We start from the raw sequence: 18862 nt of genomic DNA, 5'->3' as shown, positions 1-18862 counted from the left end.
AAATGCGTTAGTATGTACTTCAATTTGAAGGGTAAGGCCAGATTGTGTAACACCAATAAAAATTTATAAAGGTTTGTTGACAAATACAAGAAAAAAACTTCGATCTTAATCTATGTCATACCCAAAGCCAATGAGCACCCTAATGATCAAGACTTAAAAATTATAATGCAGTGTAAATTCCATTTCTTAACTCTTCACTGTTGGACTTTTGTGTAACTTGAGGTAAATAACATTAACTTGTTTTTTTTTTTTTTATTATTATGAAATAGTAATAATTATGCGTTGTTTATATTTCGGTTTCGAGAGTAAGGTAACCAGTGCCATTTCTGACACAAGTTGAGGTAAAAAAAACTGTATTTACCTCTCTGCTTAATAAATACAGTTTACGTATAGGTTACTTTATGATAATGAACCCCACTGAGGTTGATTCTAAAGCACCGTTATCTTTAAACTTATTTATAAATTTTAATTTGATATTACAGCGAAATCTTTAAGAACTAATGTGAACTCATCAGAGGGAATTCACCAGAGGGAGACTTTGTACAAGAGTTGTTTGCTTGGGTATCTTTGTCCCATTCGTGTTTCAATCATAAAACCGTGTTTGCATGACTTTATTGCAGCTTGACGGATGGAATATGGCATTGAATTTACAGAGTACAGAAGAATAACACCTTCGCTTTCAGGAATTGCAACGCATGGGAAGTATCATTGGCGCCACAGTACACACACTCTGTTATGTTCATGGTACTGCTCATGTTTATAGGTGACGGTTACCACTTTCCATCAGGTGGACCGTCAGTTTGTTTATATTCTACGTTGCATAAAAAAATAAACAAAATAAATTAAATTTAAGTTCAAATTATTATAAATTTAGTTAGCATCTATCAAATGAAAATATTAAATTAAAAAAGTTTAAGAAATTACACTTCAGAATCGCCGATATTAGTTTCAATAAAGAGCAAAATAAAAAAAAAAATTATAGATCCAAGAAAAGACTATTCGAAATTTAAATGGCAACAATAGATAACTGCATACAATCGAAGTCAATGTGAACAATATAAATTTCCATAAATTGGCTTATCTTCGTCAGTGGACAATTAACGGATGAAATAATGAATTGTGAAACTGCAAAATGTTTATTTTCATTAAAACACCCAATTCAGCCGTACATTAATAACGCGAGACGTGTTACAGTGACCACAACGCTTAGAAAGTGAAACTCAAACAATACGTGAAGGTTCGTTGTGGAACTTTATTCATTAGTTATATGTGAAGTACTTGCCTACTAAAAGTCAAAAGTTCGTTTTCAGGGTCACGATCTGTTTTAGTCCTACAAGTTTCGAGTACGACATGGGATAGAATAACGCTTTATTAGGGACATAGAAATTCAATTAACTTTTTATAATGTCATGAGATTCATTAACGACACAGGTCTTTAAAAAAAAAAAGAATATAGTCTACTACTACCTCGTAAATCAGGTAACTTTATTCAGAAAATATTTTAACGAACTGGGTATTATTTTGTGGAAGTTCATATTATATATTCGCAGTTTGGATGCTGAATACTAGGTTACTACTGAGCAGCGATCTATTATGAGTAATATACTTGAAGATGCCTCGTTTAGAAGTGAAACACGTGTCGAAAAGCGTGCTTGGACGAAATGGCAGTCGAAGATTGACAATTAATATTAAGGGTTGTGGAACTTCTGATGGTAATAGTGGTGGTCAGTTTTTGAGTGTTGGCAGTAATACACATAATAATATTAGTGGAATAAAAAAAAATTTAATCAAATAACAACTAAAGTCGTTTTTTTTTGGGTAACACCGACTTCAATCGACTGAATTCAATTAACAATGTTACGTGCTTTAAAAAGCACGTAAAGCAGTCATTCAGTAAGCAACGCAGAGGTTTTCGTATACAACAAATCTTAGTGATTTAGTAATTTTCGACACTAGAAGATAACACATTCACTTAAATGAACGAGTTTGAAGATAATTTATAGTTCTGTAATTCGAAGAGTAATTTAAAACTACTATGGTTGGGCATCAATAATTTACAGGGAGAGTAATTTAAAACTACTATGGTTGTAATTATTAATTACTAGTTTGTTTACTGACCATGATCAAAGTACCCTTTATTCCTCTCCATCCTATATAGTATGCACGTATTAATATATTTAATAGTGATTGGTTAAATCGTTAAGGCACTATAAGGTAACAAACGAACAAACAAACTTACTTTCACTTTTATAATACAACATACCTACATTAATAAGGATTAGTATTATTTTAGAATTTTATTACACATATTTTTGAAAAAAAAAAGGAAAATATTTTTTTTATAATTTTTTTTATTTCTTTTTCCAATTATTTATGTTAAAAACATGAAATATTAAACCGATAAAGTTTTTTTTTTATAAAATTGTAGCCATGTAGAGACATGGGTCAATGTTAAATACTAATCAGGGTCATCTGGTAAGTGATTAGTGATGTGTCGCTTAATTTGATTGTAATGACGGTCATCAACATATTTCAATGATGACGTCACAGTTTTAATGGTCAGAAAAATCAGTTCAGTACACGAATTAATCTTAATTTAAATGCATTTTTCAATTAATACAAATGAGATAAACGTAATGTACTCTTAGATATAAAATAATCGTGAAATAAAATTGATATATAACTAACTTTATTTTTTTTAATGCTTATATATATATATATATATATATATATATATATATATATATATATATATATATAAGTAAAAGCTTCAAAATATTTTTAGAGATGAAAAATACTTAGAAAAAAAATATTTAATAAAAAAAAAAAGAGTCCAATTTCAATTTATTCCACAATTATATTTTGATTGTCTTTGAAAAATAGAGGTCGTTTACCATTGAATTTTACTAGTAGTTGCCATGCTCCATTAATTTCCGGGAACTTAATGGTTGAGGGATGAGCAGCAGCGTCCCTCCATGAAAAGTTATGGAGGGGAATCGAATTTAGTTCATATGTTGATGATGATGATTCTGATTGTTTGGGATAAAATAGTTTGTTTTTCTTCATGCCAAATACAATAAGTACGACCAATTCCATGATGATTGAAAAATTATCAAATCATTGTCACATTTTACCAATATAATAAAATTGTAACTGGACAATGTTTGTATATGGAAAGTATTTAAAAAAATAAAAATGAGGGGTCTTAACCAAACTAAACCAATAGATGCATTTTTATAATAATTCAATTTTAAAATTAAATTGATTTTATAATAATTATTAGAAATTTTGTCTCACTGTGTGTTTGTTACGTCATCAGGTGAAATCTACAATACTAAATTAGTTGATATTTCCACAGTTATATTCCTGAAGATCTAACTTAAAGTCTGGCATGTTTTGTCTTGATACGCCAACTAGAAGTAGTCTAATTCATTAGTTTTCCTTCTTTTGAAATCTATGCGTACAAAGTTGCAGGCAATAAGTTATGTAATATTTATATTCAATTTTGCTGACAAGAATACATAAACAGTTATTTTTATTATGTTATCATCTTTGTTATTAAGATTAATATAAAAATACGTAAGTAAAACAGTAACAGGTTGATAATATTTTTTGCGAGCATTTTAAAACCCACAGATCTGCGTGAGAAAAATGAGGTATGATGTGACGTGAAAGAGTAAATAACAAATATAGTATTTAACTGATAATGATTAGTAAAAAAAGTAACTATAATTTGTAATTTGTTATTAAGTGTTGAATATTAATAATAAAATATAGATTTATAATAATTCAAATAAAAAAAAATATAGGAACAGAGTTACTTAGTTTTATATAAGTTTTTTTTATGATTGTTACCTCGTAACTCCCTTATTTATAAACCGCTTTAGATTTATTTTATCTGAAAGGCTCTATTTACAGATTGGTCCCATAAAAAAATTATTAAAGTCGGTTTAATAGTTTAGTTTTGTAATCAAAATAATTGTTTCGACAGAATTGAAGTTGTTTTTTTTTTGTGAAACACATTTTTATATATTTATTTATTTCAGTTGTTTAATTAGAAAGTTACAATATTTAATTGCAGCTGTCACTAACCTACAAAGTCAAAAAATTTTATAGTCACAGATAGTTGTCGAATGTATATACTTCTGCGAACATTCAGGTTGCAAATTAACTTTTTTTGTAAGGTTTTCCCTAACGATTACAAATATAGTAGAAGTTTTCACAAAAGCCTTTTAAAGGTTTTTCCAGGTACACAGTATAACAGCGTTATAAGTGTAATGCTGCGATAACTATTATTCAGACGGGCCGTAGGCTTGATTTATTGCTAAATTTTAGAGTAATATTATAATAGTACAAATTACAGTACACACATACCTTTATGTGAGCTGACAGTGTAGCCCACATCTTCAAATAAAATGTGAACAGGTGGACGTTTGGCCATACGGTTGAGAGCCTTTAGGGTAGAACCAGCTCGCTCCAAAGCAGCTGGTGTCCATTGATTCTCATGCTGATTGACCACTAGAGGGTTGTTCTGTTCTGCTAGAGAGGATGAGGTGTGTGCAAGGGAAGCACCAGCAATCGCACGACGTACTAATGGGATGCTCGACATTTTTATCACATCACAAAATGTATTTCAAATTAAGAATAAAGTAAGTTCTCTTTTTTTAAATTTATTTTATTTTATATAAAAACAGATTAAAGATTAAAATAATTATAGAAAAAGAATTAATTTTTATTTAAAGATAAAATAACAATTGTTTATTATTACAAATTTAAATTTGTTACGTTCGATGTTTATGTTTATACACGAATCGGTTACACTGCACGTGAGTTTACAGTGAAGCCGCGCATGCGTGCAGTTGGTATCAAAGGCGCAATGAAACTAGTCGAGCCATTCATGCCATATTATGTTCAGCGTTGTTCTGTAATTAAAGTTTTAATTAGTCCAGTAGTGCATAGAATTAATTTAAAAGATTAGTTGATAAAGTTAGACAGTGGTTAAATATTTTCAATAAGGGAAAATTCTGTTCATTAAGCAACTATTAACATCCCATTACCGTCTTAATTGGCAAGAGATTTTTCTTATAAAGGAAAATAGTCTAGTACTACACAATGTTACTGTTTATATATTTTTTGAATGTTGAAAACAATGTTAATGGTTTTTTAAAATTGCCTAATTATTTATTTGTATGTTTAATGTTTGCTTTTCAATCTGAATAGTAAGATGCTTGGTACTCGATATGCCTGGCACCTGATAGTAGAATTTTTTTTATTCAACTTAGAATGGCAAACAAGCTGATAGGCCACCTAATGGAAAGTGGTAACCGTCGCCTATAGACATGAGCAGTACCATGGACATAACAGAGTATACTGTTTCGCCCATGATACCCCCATGCGTTGCCATTCCTGAGGACTCAGATGTTATTCCTCTGTATCCAATAAATTCTAAAATATAAATATATAATACTTACTTGGCCTGAAAAACGTTTTTTTTTTCACTCCTGCTGTCATCTATTAGGTCGACAGTTATTTATTGGTATATGATGTAATATGGTGTTCCACAAAAAAAAAGTATTTAATTGGATTTGATAAAATATCTATGGTTCCAAAAAAAAAAAGAATTTTCCTCATTAGTTTAAATTACGGGTTTATGAGATAATAAATAAAAAAAGATACAAGTGAAATAAAACCTACTTCCTTTTTAAATTTGGTTGAACAACTATTTTGTATCAATAATAAAAAATAAAATAAAATATAAAAATATGTCATATTTCTGGTATTGCAGGCGTTCATAGGCTATGGTAACCGCTTATCAACAGGTAGGCAGTTTGCTTGTTTGCCACCTCAATGCTATAAAAAAATATAAAATATCTCAAATTGAAGCAAACAGCACACTCGGGAATTTTTTTTTCATTATATATGTCTATATGTAATATTATGTCGATATTTTTCAGTAGTAAATACCTTGTTGGCAATGGCAAAACATTAAGAAGTATTTTTTTTATTATCCATTCAGTTCGATCAATTTATTGTAAAATCTTGACAGGGCAAGGCGACGGACGGTTGCAACGCGGATAGAGTTTGTCTTCAACCGGTATCAGGAAGATTGTAGTCCACGTTGTAGGGTTGCCAATTGTAATACTACGTATATAAATACTTTCATCATTATCATCATCATATTAGCCGTTATTCCAACCATCTGGACGAGTGACGGTCCTCCACCGTGCGTTTTTCAAGGCACTTTCTCCCACGCACAACCACTCTTTGGAATCAACTTCCAGCAACAGTATTTCCGAACCGATTATGTTGTCGTACATAACCTTCAAGAAAAGAGTATATTCCTTTTTAAATGGCCAGCAGCACACCTGCAATGACGCTGGTGTTGTGGGTGATTATGGACGGCGGTAGTCACTTACCATCAGGCGAGCCACATGTTCGTTTGTCCCCTGTGTTGTAAAAAAAGCCGTTATCTATCCACTGCTGAACGTAGGCCTCCCCTATAGACTGTTATAAGGAACAGGACCATTATTTATGGCAGTTTATCATTGGGAGGATTTTGCTAGTAGTTACTATGTTTGGCAGGCGGTTTGAAAACTGCAGGTTGGCATGTGTTAATATTTGAAGAAGCACTCTGCAGACCATTCCTCGACTGTTAAGTTCCTTAGTCGCCTCTTACAACACCCAGGACCACGGCATAAATGCTGTTTGATACCAACAGTAGCTTCATATTTAAGGCGAATATGGACATTGAACTTCAGTGGTATCCTGAGAAGTCCCCGTTTGTTTAGGCACCTAATTTGTTGAAGTTCCTGGGTACTTCATTAGAGACTCTAAAAGCATTGGGGTCTTTGGATTTGATATTTTGAGCGACATTCAATTCAGAGGTCATTTGGAAGAAAAAGCTAAACTGGCTTCTAAGAAATTTAGGGTCCTGATCAAAGCGAAAGAGTATTTCACTTTTCAGTATAGACTTCTGTTATATAAAGTCCAAAAAGTGTGAGATGGGATGCTGCTTCATTATCCATTTTTTATCGTCTTTACAATGGGGAATGTTCTAAGTAATTATATGATCTGATGCCTTCATTACCCTTTTACTACCGTACTTCTTGCCACCGTAGCTCTAGCTCTTACACATTTATTTATTGGGTGCATGGGACAGTACCATTGTCTAGATATATTGTTATTTCTACCTTGTACATCTAGGTTGTGGAATGAGCTCCCGTCTTCAGATTGCTTTTTACAATATAATATGGGACATTTAAAAAAAACGTGCTTACAAATATTTAAAAGGCGCAAGCACAATTGCACAAGCCACTCTTCTCGTGTTGCAAGTGTTTATGGGTGATGGTGGCCGCGTTCCATCAGGTGAAAAGTCTCTTCGTTTGCTTCCCTAACAATAAAAAAAAAATCGGTACTGATATAATACAATATATGGTAATTTTATTCTAGGACATGCCAGTAATCTGTCATAGGATTGCCAATCGTACTACTATGTATATAAATGCTATATTTGATACTCATAGAATATTTTTCTTTCTATTGATATAGTACAGTAGAGTACAGTATATATATTTTTATTCTGGGGTACGTGGGTTACGTTTACGTAATTTTATATAGTTACCCCAATAATAAATTAATAAGCAAATAAGTTAATAAGCAAAGATATTATTTATCATATATAGTATTTTTTTACTATGTAGATGTATAACGACGCATAAGAAGTTTTGCAGTCTCTTATTTCTATAAAACGATTAATTTTATTAATACAACTAAATATATAATATTTTAATATAATACCTATTAAAGGATTTAGAACTTAACGAGGTTGAAGATAGTGTTCACGGGTCCATGAGTTTTGATGTCATTTGATCATAACTTAGATATTCCTATACTAATCAGTCAAAATGATTCATACTCATGGCTTATGACTATGATTCATAAATTAATATGAATTCTTATGAAAATTATATGCAAGTGCATACAATCATCCTTATAATGGTCAAGTGCATATTTGTATACATGTTTGTATCTATTTATATTTAAATAAATATGTGATATGTATAAGGTTATGCTATACGTGTATCTTGTTACTTTTATCGACTTCCAAAAAGTGTAATTTAATTATTTGTATGTTATGCAATTTTTTTATGCAACTTATAATGGCAAACAAGCTGACGGCCCACATGATGGAAAGTGGTAACCGTCGCCAACATGTATTAATCATGAGCAGTACCATGGACATAACAGAGTATACTGTTTCGCCTATGATACCCCCCATGCGTTGCCATTCCTGAGAACTCAGGTGTTATTCCTCTGTACCCTGTAAATTCACTGCCATATCCTACTCTTCAAATCGAAACATAGCCATGCAAACACAATTGTTTCACGGTAGAAATATGAATAGGAAAGAGGTGCCCAAGCAAATGACTTTTGTACAAAGTCTTCCTCTGGTAAAAGCATAAATCTGGTAAAATATAGCAATATATATAACCAAAAGAAGATCCTTGACTATTCATGAGAAATCTTCAAGTAGTTTCGGGAATATAATTTGTATATGATATTTATGTGTTGTTAGTTACAATAAATTATTATATTTTTTCTTTAGACACCATTCATTACTTAAAAACTTAAACGAACATATTTTAAATACATATGCGGGATTTAATGCGATGTAAAAGTCTGTACAGGTAAATAGTACCTACATAACAGCTTCTTTATTGCCGACATTTCGACGTGGATTGCACGTCGTGGTCACGACAGGATTAAATTAAAATTAACTATTTAAAATTAAATGAATATGTTTAAAAAAGTTGGCAACCCTATAATTTACACTCGCGTATGTACTCATATTTGTTACAGATAGTCTGGATTTTAAGTGAATTGTATGAAATAAATTAGGTAATTTGCGAAACGAGTTATTGTTATATAATCAGTTGAGCTACCTTGCATAATGCATTTATAGTACGCAATAACTGCATTCATAACGAATGTCTTTTCTTTTATAGGCCTGTAATTGGCAGTAAAGAGTTTGGGTATTTTTTTATTACTTGGAATTGTGAGGTTCAAAATATGTATGAAAACTTTTAGTAAAAAAATTTATAGGATTTTTGTATGACTCTATGGTATAAAGTCTATGTCAAATGTATAGTTTAAGAGGATTTAAGACGATCGTGTTGAAATACGATAATGCGTTTTTGGCTTCGGGACTATCTTATAGACTTGATTTCCTCATGGTGTTCCTACAAAACAAGTCTATAGGGGTCTGAGGAATCTGCTTGTACATAATCATCTCCTGAGGTGAGTGGGTCTCAATTTCCATACTTAATAGTATTGTCTTAGTATTTCCTATTCAGTTATAATATCATACTTGGGCTCTTCAATTAATCATTCAATCATCAATCAATTTTAGTAATATCATATCTTTCTTTTTTCTGTTAATTACTTCTATTATAAATTTATTCTAGAATTATGATTATTATAATTATATGGTCTATGATATTTGCAACATATAATTCTTTCTAAAGACCTACGCAGACGATGAACATTTTGTTTGTGGACAATATTTTTTATTTGTATACAATATGTGTGGTTCCTGTGACTTACAATTTTAGGTTTATTTTAATTAGATTTTAACTAAAAATTACACTAAGAATTATCGGACTAAAAATTATGAACATGAGTTAAAAGTACTTATAAGAAAATTTTTGTTTGCGTAGAAATGCCCTACGTCGGCTCAGGACACAATAATTCTTACATAAAAGAGTTAAGGGACATCTGTTAATGTATGTAAATAGCTGATTATGGTATAATAAATTGTTCACTTAATAATAAAAGTTATTTTTATTGTACTTCATTCTCGGCTAATTTGCCGGTTTGTCATCACATTTCTTATCATTATTATTATTACAGCCATTAACTTCCCCATAAAGAGAGTTTTGCAAGTAGTTGCCACGTTTGACAGGCAGGTTGGCAACCGCAGTTAGGCTTTTAGAGATGTTTTAAGAGGGACGCTGCTGCCCATCCCTTGACCATTGATTTCCTTTAGCTTATTGTCAAATTAGCTGACTCGTTTTTATTATCAATATTGTATAAAATTACTAATTAACTTACGCATAAAATGTATCTCGACGTATTATTTAATAAATAAAATGAGTGTTTACGCATTAAAAATATGCAGGAATAACAAAAATAAAATGAGTGTTTATGCATTAAAAATATAACAAGAATGAATTACAAGACAAAATAAACATAGAAGTTATAAAGGAAACACGCATAATAAAAAGGAGAGCATCAATATTGTATAAAATTACTAATTAACTTACGCATAAAATGTATCTCGACGTATTATTTAATAAATAAAATGAGTGTTTACGCATTAAAAATATGCAGGAATAACAAAAATAAAATGAGTGTTTATGCATTAAAAATATAACAAGAATGAATTACAAGACAAAATAAATATAGAAGTTATAAAGGAATCACGCATAATAAAAAGGAGAGCCCTTTAGTCGCCTCTTACGACACCCACGGGAAAGGAAAATGTGACCTATTCTATGCCGGGACCACATGGCAACCAATACCAAAATAAAATGTAAATAATATCAAATTATTTTGGTATTATTATTCGAGTCTTTTTAATTTATGAAAATGGAATGTTACTACTACAGATGACTTGTTTACAATATTTTTTTAGGGTTCTGTACTTCCAAAGGAAAAAATAGTACCCTTATAGGATCACTTCGTTGTCCGTCCGTCCGTCTCTCAAGACATTTTTTCTTAGGAATACGTGAAAGTATTAAGTTGAATATAATATCATATTTTCAGGTCTTCAATCGTTTAAAGCAGTAAAAATGTCATGTTTCTAAATCGATTCAAATCCGAAAACCGTAAATTTATAGTTGTTCCACAAAAAAAAAATTGAACTTTATGATTTTTACTTTTTTTTTTATACAACTTAGAATGGCAAACAAGCTGATGGCCCACCTGATGGAAAGTGGTAACCGTCGCCTATAGACATGAGCAGTACCATGGAAATAACAGAGTATACTGTTTCGCCCATGATACCTCCATGCATTGCTATTCCTGAGGATTCAGGTGTTATTCCTCTGTACCCAGTAAATTCACGCCATATCCCACCCTTCAAACCGAAACACAGCCATGCAAACACAACTGCTTCACGGTTGAAACACGAATGGGGCAGAGGTACCCAATCAATCGACTTTTGTACAAAGTCTGAAACCTCGTTGTGCGAGTTCAGCTCGTACTTGACCGGCTTTTTTTTAAATAACCATTATTTTATTATTAAAATTATTGTAATTATATTAGTAGAGTACTGTGGTAGTATATGAGTAGAGGTTACATATGAATTATGTACCTAAAACTACACAAAAAGTAACATTTTTTTTTTGTATTTCTTATAAAAAACATGTTTCGTTTACCGTACAAGGAAGTAAACATGTAAATACGTATACATTAAATGTGTTAATTGATAATAAAGGGCCTTATTAGTTCTGTATTTGGTTAACATCATCTGTTCATTATAATGTAAATAGTTGGGTGTTGCAACAATATGAAGAATTTATATTTGAAGGTTAATCTTATCACTAGGTAATGTTTTATTTGATTTTGTGTATAATAAATGAGATACAGACGTGACAGACATACTTGTATGTATGTAAATGGGTGAATTTCAACAGGTGCATTTTTTGTCTAATTTCAGAGTTCTTTTTTAGGTTTCGAGTCACCAAAATAGTTGATGACTTCAGAAAGAGTTTTACAAAATACTTTCTACTACCATATATTTCGGAGAAATCGGATTTTCTAACGAATCAAAAAGTATAGAAAGTATAAGTTGATAGAGGGTGGCATTGTTGGAAATAACTCATATAATAGGAAAAATATTTACTAAGTCACTTTATAATGATATATAAATATACTAGCGGCCAGTCTCGGCTTCGCACGGGTGGACATTTTTACAACATTTTAAAAAGTGGTTATTGTGACATAACGATAATAGTTGGACATATAGTATCGCGGAGTTTTTTGTAGTTATTGATATTTTATTCATACATAACATACTTTTGTTCTATCACCAATAGTTTCCGCAGCGCACGAGACGAAAGATATTTAATAACATTTTTTACACCTTAGGTTACGTTACTAAAGTTTTAGTAGGGATCCCTAACCTTTTCTAGCATTAAATGTAGTCTATGTTACTCAGGGTTAATGTAGCTTTCTAATGGTGAAAGAATTTTTGAAATCGGCAAATTAGTTTTTGAGTTTATTCATTACAAACATACATACATACAAAAATACAAATCTTTCCTCTTTATAATATTAGTGTAGAAATGTAAATAGAAAAATTTTTCTCAATAATAAATTTTTACTAATGAATGAAAGTGTAATGATAATTTCACCTGCGTTATGTGTTTACGCTGACGGGGTTACAGTGAAGTCGTAACCAATTTAACTGGGAATTAACCACCACAAGAGTACCTCGCGGAGGTCGACCTGACAGAGTATATTGCTAGCAACAGGGCTACTCGTTCCCATTAAGAAGATACAGGTAGTGACTTAATAAATATTCGTATAGTGATTTACTGGAAAGTATCCAAATAAAATAAAAAGAGTTAATAAATCGTCTGTATTTGTTATAAGGGTAACCTTGTGATGTCCCCTTGATCCGTGACCGAGGATGGAAAAGTGCTTTGCTCAGGGTCAAGATCATAAAACTTGTACTACTAAACTACGGAGATTCAAACTTGTCTACTCTCGTGTGATATTTATGTGATCGGATTTTTCTTCGTCCGTGTCTCTATACTGTGTTAACATTTAGGCTTTCGCGTTGCATGGTTTATGATTTAGAAGAGACGAGAATCAATGTTATCGTTCGAGTCGAGATAACCTAGGTAAATTATCATAGTTTACGTATATAAGTTTACTAAATAATCGTGTTAACTCCCGTCTCTATATTATGCTCTATGATTCACGTATGTGGATATTAAATTTAATTAAAATTTGAACTAGCATATAAATACAGATTATTAAGAATAAATTAACATCTGTGGATATTTATATTTACTAACCTATTTTAATAAAACCCTAATAATAAAAAGGTCGAACAATAAATATCGTGGATTTACTGTTTAAAAAAGATATAAATAACTATGATAAAAAAATAAATAAAAAATCTTTATAATAATTTGGTAAAAACAAAAGAGACTAGAAAGAAGTATCAGAAACCAAACCTGTAATTTTTATAATTAAAGTTTTTTTTTTTTTTTTTTTACAACACATTAAACGAGCATGCGGCTTGTGTGCTTTTTACGTCGCCCATGGTCACCCAAAAAATAATTGCAGGTGTGAGAAAAAGGAATATGGAGAGATGTTGTCGTATCGGTTCGGAAATATATATATATATATATATATATATATATATATATATATATATATATATATATATATATATATATATATATATATATATATATATATATCTATTAGACCAATTAAAAATGTATATATTTTATCAGAATTGGTCGAGACTATCTGGATGCCTCTACAATTTAACTTTAATGTATGTGGTCACGTAAAATGTAGTTATCTTCAATTGGACGGTCAGGTTTATGAAAAAAATTCCCTAGATGGAGCTATGTGGAGTACCATCTAGTCAATATTAAATTAAGTTTCTAAGAATTAAATTAATTTCGATTATTAGGCGGAATAAATCATGCGTACAGCTAGATGTAACATAACCTTTGTTTGTTGCTATGGTAAGGATATTGTATGAGTAACTTGATGTATGATTGTGGAGGAAACCGGTTTTAATCACTTGCAAAATAAGTTTTATTATTACGTGCGTAGGTCAGGGATATTTTGTCCGCGCATGTTCGTCTCGTTTCAATAGAAACTAATGGAAATGCAAACAAAAGAATAACTGACCCGACCTGAAAACTACTGATGTCCAATAGATAATAGTATAAATATAAAATTGATTGCATATTTAGATTTGTTACCAAAATAATTAAGAGAGTATTTCTTATATTATTAAATATATTATAAAATAGTCAAAATACGTTCAAATATATAAAATAACTTAAACAAAAAGATTTCACATTGCAATTGACAGTTTTGTTATATATATGCCCACAGCCACTTTCTATCATCGTACGGCTCGCCATCGACAGGGAGTTCATCCTCATGTTCTACAGCCTCAATGGTCGGTTGCGCGGTTTCAGAGATGTTTCCTCCCACGAACACTCAGGTTGTGGAATGAGCTCCCTGCCGAGGTTTTCCCAATAGACTACAGCATGGGGTTCTTCAAAAGGGTAGTAAAGAGGTTTTTTCAGGGTTGGCAACGCACGCGTAATACCTCTGGTATTGCAGGTGTTCATAGGCTACGGTAACCACTTACCATCAGGTGGGCCGTATGTTTGTTTGCCACCTCAGTGGTATAAAAAAAATATATATTTATAATTTTATTTATCTATACTCTGTTATTAATTATATAGCTACTAATAATTTATTATTTATCGTAAGTTTTTTGCACCATATATGTTATGCTTTATATATAAACCCTATAGATACTTTCTCCTTTCGGGTTCTCAACGTTGACTGGAAGTAATACCCTTAAGGGATATGTCCGCCGGTGTACATTTTTGCTATAATCTAATATCTATACTATAAGTGAATGTATATATTTATTTATTTATATATTTATTTATTTATTCATTAGTACAAATATGTGTACATGGCGGACTTAATGCTAAAAGCATTCTCTCCCAGTCAACCATAGGGACGTGTCAGAATAGTCGAATGCGGTACTAGTAATTATTGATATACCTACATACTAAAATTACATATATAAACGAATAAATATATATGAATAACAAATATACTTACACATATATGATATATACTATATTATACACGAAATTGAGAATAATATAAAGTAGTAGTAGTAGATACCTTTTTATATAGAAACCAGTGAGGTCATTTAAGTTTACAAAGCCTGTGAAAATAGTATAAAAGGTTTTCATTTATAAATTTATTACATAAAATAAGAGTAATAATATAAAAAAAATAATTGCCACTACCATAAAACTAGAATATTTAAAATTATTCTGTAACACAAAATCCATCAAAGACAGGAATACTATTTATTATTTTATTTCTTATTTACCATATTTCTTGATAAACGAGTAAAAAAACAAGCGTTCGGAAAAAAAAACCTATATTTTTCTCCCTTTGATTTGACAATTTACGATGTTTGCCTTCTGTTTGGATACTAAATCAAGTCTCGTAGTGTCTCACTGGTTTATTCCTCGAAATCGCTTTACGTTGCCGTGCGAAATAAATAGAGCAAAGCTTTGTCACTTAGATTGAGAAAATAGTGAGTGTTCTATCTAAAAAATATAGTCATATATAAAAGCGCAGTGCGATTTATAGAATAGTCACGAAACTTTGAGAATCAAGTCTTTGGGCCTATGTATTCGATATTTTGCACAAAACAGTGTTTCGTTCTGTCTATTTTACGCAGTCATCTTTTTCTCGGATTTTTGTGAATTCTACTGCTATGAACAAAATACTACAGTAAACAATGTACGACAGTAAATGGTGGTTGTAGGTATCATGTCAAAAAGTTCTTTAGTACAAAATTCATTACACAGATAGCAAAAGGTGCAAAGAGAAGCAAACTCTCGCTTTAAATTAAGGGACTCGATACTGCCTATTGACCTGTAATATCTAAGGAAATGTTTTATTTTACACAAATGTCAAACTCAGATAAGCTTTTTCTACAAACCAAGAATGTTTGTTTACTACCTCTCGTCATGCGATGATCAATCGACTTCCTATGATTTGTTTCCGAAATTTCGGAGTCGAATGTAATGATACTTAATTTTTAAATGACAAAAGAAATGCTATCAAAACGGGAATAACCCGATTGGTTGGGTAAAATGTATAAACAATGGAAATTGATTATGATAGGATTTATGAGAAATAAAGTATCATTCTATCTGTACGAGCCCGGTATCTAAATGAACGTATTTTGTTGTATGCGCAGTATTCGAGTCCGTAACTCCAGAATTACGTTTCATGGTAGAGCCCCATGAATTTCAGTATGTATGTAGTACTGGTACTACATACAGATTGTTATAGTCTTTTTGTTTTGTCGGACACATCTCTTACGTATATTGATGTAATTGACTTCGACAAGGTTAATTATCATTTCTTTAATGTCAAAAGGTCACAGCACATGTTATTTTTAATTAATTAAACACAGATAAGTCGCTCTCAAACTATTAAGTCATTCACGGATGACTTGTAACGTTATCTTTATTAGCAATGATTAATTAAAGATTTTTTTAAGTAAATCAGGATAAACGGCTGTGCAGATGACGGATATTTCTTTGGCCGACAAAATTTCATATCTGCAATTTTGATGAGTTTTGATTATAACCGGGCTAAAATTTATGAATAATTGTTTCATGTAGAGCTTAAAAGCCTGGGAAGATGAGGTAGACATAAAGGAGAAACTTTGTTCGAAGTTAAAATGCCCCTAGTCTGCCCAGCTTTTAATGGAACTTGATATCAGTGTTTTATATTAGCTGTATCCCTTAGCTTCACCTGTGTGAATTGTAATCTATTTGGTTCGCAAAGTGAGTGGGTACATATGGACTCTTCTTACTAAATAAAACCACATAGCATTCCATGTTCTTGCCATACATATGGTATATAATTATTCGCTCGCCGCATATAATACTCTTATTTATGCATTTTTTTTTATCATTAATTATAAAAATAATTTTTCTGACGATATTCATGACAAAAAACTACATAAATTCTTAAATACAAGAAATGAATGAACAAAAAGAATAATAAATTGCGGTTATTTCGAAACTATAAAATTTAAAAAACTTCACCGTTAATTATTAAAAAATAAAATAGTTAAAGGATGATATGACGATAATGTATATCATTATTATATTATTATTATTGCCATATCTTTTTTTAACTGTCCACTGCTGAACAAAAGCCTCCCCTTGGGGGGTTTTCCATTAGTCGTTATGCTTGGCAGGCGCATTGACAACTGCTGTTAGGCTTTAGAGAAATTTTAAGAGGGACGCTACTGCCCATCCCTGGTCTTCCGTTAGTCGCCTCTTTTGACGACCACGGGAATGGAAGGGGTAGCCTATTTTATGTTAGGACCACACGGCCATCATATCTATATAGCAGTCTTTTTATATCTATATAAATTTGATACCTGCTATAAACTATATTCCTTTGTAACGATGCGAAATAATGGGATGTAGCAATCAGGAAAATAAACATGTCTCATGTACAAATATAGCATTTAGGTACCTACTTGGTGTCACGAACGAAGAAGTACAAAGGTATGTAATTTCCTTGTTTTAAACAACTACTGTAATAGGAAGTGGTAAACAAAAAATGGTCGATTGTGATCTCGCAATATATATGGGTTCCTTACTGATTAAATTTTTTTTTTGATTTCGTATATTTTTTGTTCAATTACTATGAGAAAGTATATATTAATTTAGCAGTTATATTTGAATATTTAGATTCATTCAAAATTCGGTGTTAGATCTTGTATTGGCAATACATTAGGGGTATCATAGCAATTTGAGAGTATTCAGTGATTTTCACGATGCTGTTCATGTCTGTACATTATAGTTACTACTTTTCTTTAAGTATGCCGTCGGTTTATTAGCCATTGCATAAAAATTTAGGCTTTATCTTTCTTTTAGACCTATATCTATTTATCTATGACAATAGAACTTGCGGTGTAGGTAGAAAGAACCGAGCGCCAAAGACCGCTATCTTTACAATTCTCTTTTACTTTCTGCACTTCCATAATTCGTATTAGACATGCACGCCGGTTTAGGAGACTGTCGACTCCTCTGTCAGACAGAACACGGTCTATTTGATTATAATTATAACATTATTATTATATTATAACATCTTTTTGAAAGACCAGTAATCACATATATATTCTTTATTGCACTTGAACAATACATACACATATAGCGATTAGTTTAATTAACAACTTGTTAGCAAGGAAGAGCTTATCTCTGAAAGAGATCTCTTTCAGCCAACCCAGTGTAGTTAGAGAGAAAAAAAAACCGTTAGGTTAGCCGCATACTCGTTTGCTATCGTGTACCGTTCGTTCGTGGACACCTTTATCTAAACTCATATACAAATGATATGTAATCTATGCCTACAAATTACCGAATCGATTAACTAACAGCTTCGTTCATTAAAATTTTTAGGTAAAACAATAATTATTTTATAAACATATTTAAACTAATTTTAGATTTTATTCTACAATAAATAATTGAATTAAAAGACGACAATATATATAGGGGGCCAACATGGGAGGAAAACCTTTATAATTAATAATTGAAACCAGTGTAAAATTAAAAATATAACGCATCACATAAAAATATTTACTTAAATTGAAAAACTCTTTTGTAAGTATTGTAATATGTTAGTAAAAATGAAACACCGTTCGTATTGAAAGTTGTATTGATATTTTAATAAAAAAAATATACAATATAAAGGAATAATATAAAAATATAAAAATACAAATTACAAAAGAGTGATTTTAATAGGGAACCCTATAAAAATGATGATTTTCACTGCTTTTATTATTATCGTAAATGAAATTTAATGAATACAGGAAGATGTTACTTTCATATAAGATTATATGGAATATATTTTATAAGTGAAATTATAGCAGGAACCCCTTATACGGTTGGATTTTATGTCGTTAAATTGGTTCGATTCTCTAGGAAATACATACTCGTTTAATATTGATAAGAGAGCTATTTGATACTAATTTATG

The 18862-nt window shown here is 31.0% G+C and overlaps 1 protein-coding gene across 1 annotated transcript in view; it reads right to left on the bottom strand.

Annotated features, from left to right (window-relative positions):
* LOC113512403 (ATP-binding cassette subfamily G member 4-like) overlaps window positions 1-4885 on the bottom strand; it is a 108843-nt gene extending 103958 nt beyond the window's left edge. Inside the window, exon 1 of the mRNA XM_026896283.3 lies at window positions 4375-4885. Coding sequence (XP_026752084.1) covers window positions 4375-4609 — 235 coding nt within the window. The 5' untranslated portion in view covers window positions 4610-4885. The remainder of the gene's footprint in view (window positions 1-4374) is intronic.
* Between the last annotated feature and the right edge of the window lie 13977 nt (window positions 4886-18862).

This window comes from Galleria mellonella, unplaced genomic scaffold (genome assembly GCF_026898425.1).
Source record: "Galleria mellonella isolate WM207_F2 unplaced genomic scaffold, CSIRO_AGI_GalMel_v1 utg64, whole genome shotgun sequence".
NCBI classification, from domain to species: domain Eukaryota; kingdom Metazoa; phylum Arthropoda; class Insecta; order Lepidoptera; family Pyralidae; genus Galleria; species Galleria mellonella.
Note: the sequence above shows the minus strand (reverse complement) of the source record. Positions and strands in the feature narration are given on the sequence as shown.